The sequence below is a fragment of the Octopus bimaculoides genome, chromosome 7 (genome assembly GCF_001194135.2).
Source record: "Octopus bimaculoides isolate UCB-OBI-ISO-001 chromosome 7, ASM119413v2, whole genome shotgun sequence".
In the NCBI taxonomy this organism is placed as follows: domain Eukaryota; kingdom Metazoa; phylum Mollusca; class Cephalopoda; order Octopoda; family Octopodidae; genus Octopus; species Octopus bimaculoides.
The window spans coordinates 88,276,099-88,281,324 of record NC_068987.1 but is presented as its reverse complement, the minus strand read 5'-3'; the positions used below and the strand labels follow the sequence as shown (position 1 = coordinate 88,281,324).

Genomic DNA, 5,226 nt, shown 5'->3' with positions numbered 1-5,226 from the left:
CAGGCTAAAAAAAGAAAAAAAGCGCAGTTGATGATTCATTCGACTGAACCATGCGGTGCCCCAGCATGGCCACAGTCTAATGGCTGAAACAAGTAAGAGATAAAAGATTTTATATTTCAGATTATATCACATAAGCCTTAATGGCTTCCCCACCACCACGCTCTCCAAAATTATGGAAGGCAAGGTGATCCGATGATGAAGATGACTGTAGCTTGCAACCTTCTGATATTTGGGTTCTGGAGATTTTCTAAAATTCGGAAGATGTAGTTTCGAACCACAGCAATGAGGGGCTCCATGACAAAAAAGAAATCATCGCCAAGAGAAGTTACTAGTGACTCCTTTGGCAGCCAAAGCGTTAAAGAGTTTTTAAAGTTAGTCCAACTAAAATAAAGCAGAAAACAGAGAGTATTCCTGATTTTATGCAGATCAAGGGAGATAATTCTGCAGTAATGTTAAATGCACCTATGAAGGAATTTGTGACGGAATAAGGCGATACTACATAAGTTCACCAATATCGTAATTAGCATAATTAGAAAATAAATAATTAATGTCTTATATACCAAGTGGTGGTGCTTATGGTATTATCTGGCTGGGGAGTTGGCTAACCATGGATGATTCCGAAATAAAATTATATAAACAGGCATGGCAGTGTGGTTAAGTTTGTTTTATTACCAGTGTGGCACCTTGGGCCCACATCTTCTGCTATAGCCCCAGACTGGCCAATGGTTTAGTAGTGAATAGGATAATGGAAACTGTGTGGAAGCCTGTATTAGACAGACAGATAGATAGATAGATAGATAGATAGATAGATAGATAGATAGATAGATGTGTTTGTATCTGTCATTCTGCCGATCGCTTGACAACTGGTGTTGGTTTGTTTACGTCCCGATAACTTGATTGTTTGGCAAAAGAAACAAATAGAATAAATAGCAGACTTTAAAAAAAATAAGCACTTGAATCAGTTTGTTTAACCAAGCCCTTCAAGGTGATGCCCCAGCATGGCTGCAGTCCAATGACTGAAAGAAATAAAAGATATAAAATTTCACCACTAGAAATCACAAACACCCCACTTTCTACCATTTCCTTAAGGCAGTAAAATGGACCCAGTTTAAAATTGAAGAGAGTGTAGCTTTAGCACAGCAGCATTATAGAAAACCTTTTAGCATTTGGATTTCTTTGTCAAATGCCCATTGTTTTGAATGAAGTTGTAGCTTCAAGATTTCAATGGTATTCTTTTATTTGTTTCAGTCAGTTGACTGCGGCCATGCTGGAGCACCGCCTTTAGTCAAACAAATCGACCCCAGGACTTATTCTTTGTAAACCTAGTACTTATTCTATCGGTCCCTTTTGCCGAACTGCTAAGTTACGGGGGATGTAAACACACCAACATCGGTTGTCAAGTGGTGAGGGAGGGGACAAATAGACACACAAACATACACACACACACACACACATCGCCAATTCAGCTAATACTTTTCTATATTTCTGAGATGAGGAATTTTGTGCATTATTTACAATAGACAGGCAGATGTCCTCCTCTTGTTTGTTGTTATCACAACATTTCGGCTGGTGTACTCTCCAGCCTTCATCAGGTGTTCTGGTGGAATTTCAAACCCAACCCTTTATTTGACTAATGGGATACACTGTTCTCATTCCTGAGGTATGTTGCTGATGTTATTTTCCTGTTAATATTATTTTTCAAGTCCCTGCCTGGGATTGAACTTAGAATCCGAGAGCTAATAGCCCTTATCCACTACACCAAAGACATGTCTTCTCTCTGCTCCAGTTCTGTCTGTCTGTCTGTCACATCGTACTCTGCTGCCTTTCAGAAGCAGAAATACATTAGCTAATGTAGTCCTAGATACACAGTGTATGACAAAACAAAAGGTTGGGATGGTCATTAATAGAATGTCTTTGATTATAAAATCCAGCAGATCAGAACTGATCTGGAAGTAAACAACAACAACAACAACAACAACAACAGCTACAACAACAATAATAACAATAGTGATTCAAGGCATATACAAATGTTCTTTTATTTACTTTCAACTAGTTCCACTGTCGTATACGGTGTGTCGAATGTCGTTCTTCTTGTAGACATTTTGTAATATCGACAGCTTGAATCTATTTACATTGAAACACATTTTGATAAATTTTTTTTCCCCCAAATGCAGAAAATTACTGAAATTGAGTGAGTTCAATTTTTTTCCTTTTCCTTTTGCACAGGAAAACAAAAAGAGAGAGAAAAAAAAAAAAACATACCAATTAAATAAACTAAAAGCAAACAACTGGTAAAACACAAAAAGTGTGTTGTGGGGGGAGAGGGGTGAATGGAGTGAGTAAGAAGTGAGACAATCCGATAAATTCTTTTGTTGTATATTCATTTGAAGACGTCCTCACCCCCCCCCCTTACTCCAAGCCAAAACAACATTTGAGTTGAATATTATAAGTTCTTGAGCAAAACCCTTTACTTCACATTGTTCCAGTCTGCTCAGCTGTGAATGGGTGACCCTGTGATGGACTGGCTTGCCTAACCAGTGGGGTGGCACCATTTGAAAACCTAAAAACGATGCAAAGTGCACTGTGACCAGTGAGGTATAACAACGTCTGACAGTTTGGTTGATCAGGTGATTACTATAACTTAACAAGACACTCTTGACTATATTAGTTATACATTGATGTCAAAGGTTTCAGCAGTGAACTACACTGCACTTCATTGCTCATTTATAGTTCGGTGAACTTAACCGAGCTTACTACAGGGCCAGGAAGAGACTGAAACTTATTGATGCCAATGCTTAATCAACTCAGCTATTTGTGATTCTTAAACATAAAAATACAGACCAATTAAAAAAAAAACAGAAAATTCGATTATTTTTCATTATTTTTTTTCCTTTTCCGGGTTTTTTTCTTAACCCCTTTACTTTCCACCATTTCATTCAGATATAAGTGAGGATGGATCATTGGAAATATTAATTCTTTTTTTCCTTTTTTTTTTCTTCCAATTTCTTTTTTTTTTTTCATATTGTTGAAGTTAGTGCTCTTCCACCACCAGTTGAAACACAACACAATTGTGAAGTAAGAATGGGGAACCTCTTGTCAATTACTAAGACTGGAGTTTACACAAAAATGTCTCTTGTCCAAGGACAGAGTACAACAACTGCAACAACATTTGCATGTGTTTCCAGCACCTTAACCAGACGGTCATTGTGTTTCCACTTTTTCCTTCTAAATTCTTCTTTAAGTCCCCCATCATCAAATGACAAAGTCTCCCAGAACCATTACTCTTTTATTTGTTTCAGTCATTTGACTGCGGCCATGCTGGAGCACCGCCTTTTTTCTTCTTTTTTTTTTTAATATGAACAATTATGAATTTAAAAGGTGTGTGAAAATATGATTTCAAAGAGGGAAAAAAAACTTTCAGATATTTATAATATAATATAATCAGCTGGTATTTTATAAAAATAATAATGAAGATGTGAACAAAGAGTCACGTAAAATGAAGAATGAAAGAAAATAAAAAAAAAACAAAATTACAACAAAAAAAATTAAACATCAACTTAATCTCAGTAATAGTCTGACACATAAGTTCTCATATCAGCTATAGCATCCCAAGAGGGCTTGCAGTAGGAACGGTTCAGTCCAAGATGGTAACCAAATGCACCACCTCTGCAAAAAGAAAAAAAGACAGGGAAATGAAGATTAGATATTTAACAAAGCTTCCGTCTAAGTACATACACACACACACACACACACAAACACAAACACACACACACGCCTTATTAGTTCATCCCGTGTTGTTGACAATGACCAAGGACATCACAGACAGGGCACAGTGTGTCCAGCTGTGGCCAATCAGTCCAATGCCTGCTTGGAAGGTTCTGCCGAAGGTCTGCTGGGACTGCAGGCAGGGCGTTGGTGCTGCACTTGGCACAGTTTGCATTTTCTTTGTGCGTCTACAATCCTGCTCTGTAGATAGGAGGTGGTACTTCTGTTGGTGCAGCTTCGCCAGGCAGGGTGGACTTGTGCTTGTGTTTCCCAGGTGTCAGGGTTATCTCAAAGCTCTTCACACACACACACACGCACACATCTGTGGGTGAACATGGTGTTCATGCATGTTTCACCTGTAGTGCACATGATGTTTCCCCTGCAGGTGCACATGATGTTTCACCTGTGAGTGCACATGATGTTTCACCTGTAGGTGCACATTATGTTTCACCCGTGGGCACACATTATGTTTCACCTGTGGGCACACATTATGTTTCACCTGTGGATGCACATTATGTTTCACCTGTGGGCACACATTATGTTTCACCTGTGGGTGCACATGATGCTTCACCTTCACAGTGCTATACCAAACCATTGTGACTGTCCATGAGTTTATTGCCAAAATTATGTTTCTAGCATTCGACTTTGAGTCCAATATTTTTTACTCAATCACCACAGATACTCTTTATAGCTATTTATATCTGCAATCAAATTCAATTGCCTTCATCATATCCACTACTTGGCATACATACATACACCTTCTGCCCTGACAAACTTTCCTTGTATCATCACCATCACAGTACAGTCTGAAAGTCCAAACTCCATTTATTATTATCATTATTATTATTGAGTGAGAGAGCAGTGCATGCCATCACAATGACACTGGGGTAAAATATACGAAGTCCATTATACCCGTCTGATAAGGGTACACCAGGCACATGCATCACAACCATATGTGCATGAAATGGTGATCTCATATCAAGATAAACAGCGCATGGTCTTGCAAGTGGGGCCCAGTTAGAATTTTCTTCAGGCTGAGTAGCCCATCCCACTCAAAAGGTCCCTGAATAAGGTTTGTTTAAGGATGTTGAGCAAAACACCCATATTTCCAGATGTGAATTGTTCAAATCCACCAAAGAATTCTTCTCAACACATGGCTATGATTCTCCCCCACTACTTCTGCTCATGATCAGAGATGCACATATCGTCAGCCACCAAGGGACATGCCCAACTGGTTAAGGTCAAACAACTGACAAGCAAATCTGTGGTATTGAGCAAAATATTTGTTGTAACCCATCTTTTATACCAAGACAAAACAAAGTACATGATAACACTTTCAATCAATTAAGATCAGAAGCCATGAGAGCCACTGCCTAGTACAGCATCAGGGCATTTATTATCATTGAAAACATAAGGACACAGGAAATGTGTCAAGCCAACAGGAAACGGTTTTTCCTAGGG

General features: G+C 38.7%; 1 protein-coding gene across 2 annotated transcripts in view; it reads right to left on the bottom strand.

Moving 5' to 3' along the window:
- Positions 1-2,011: 2,011 nt before the first annotated feature.
- LOC106884136 (uncharacterized) overlaps positions 2,012-5,226 on the bottom strand; it is a 9,996-nt gene continuing 6,781 nt past the window's right edge. For both annotated transcript variants that reach the window (XM_014935370.2, XM_052969781.1), the window contains exon 4: positions 2,012-3,666. In XM_014935370.2, coding sequence (XP_014790856.2) covers positions 3,564-3,666 — 103 coding nt within the window. In that variant the 3' untranslated portion in view covers positions 2,012-3,563. The remainder of the gene's footprint in view (positions 3,667-5,226) is intronic.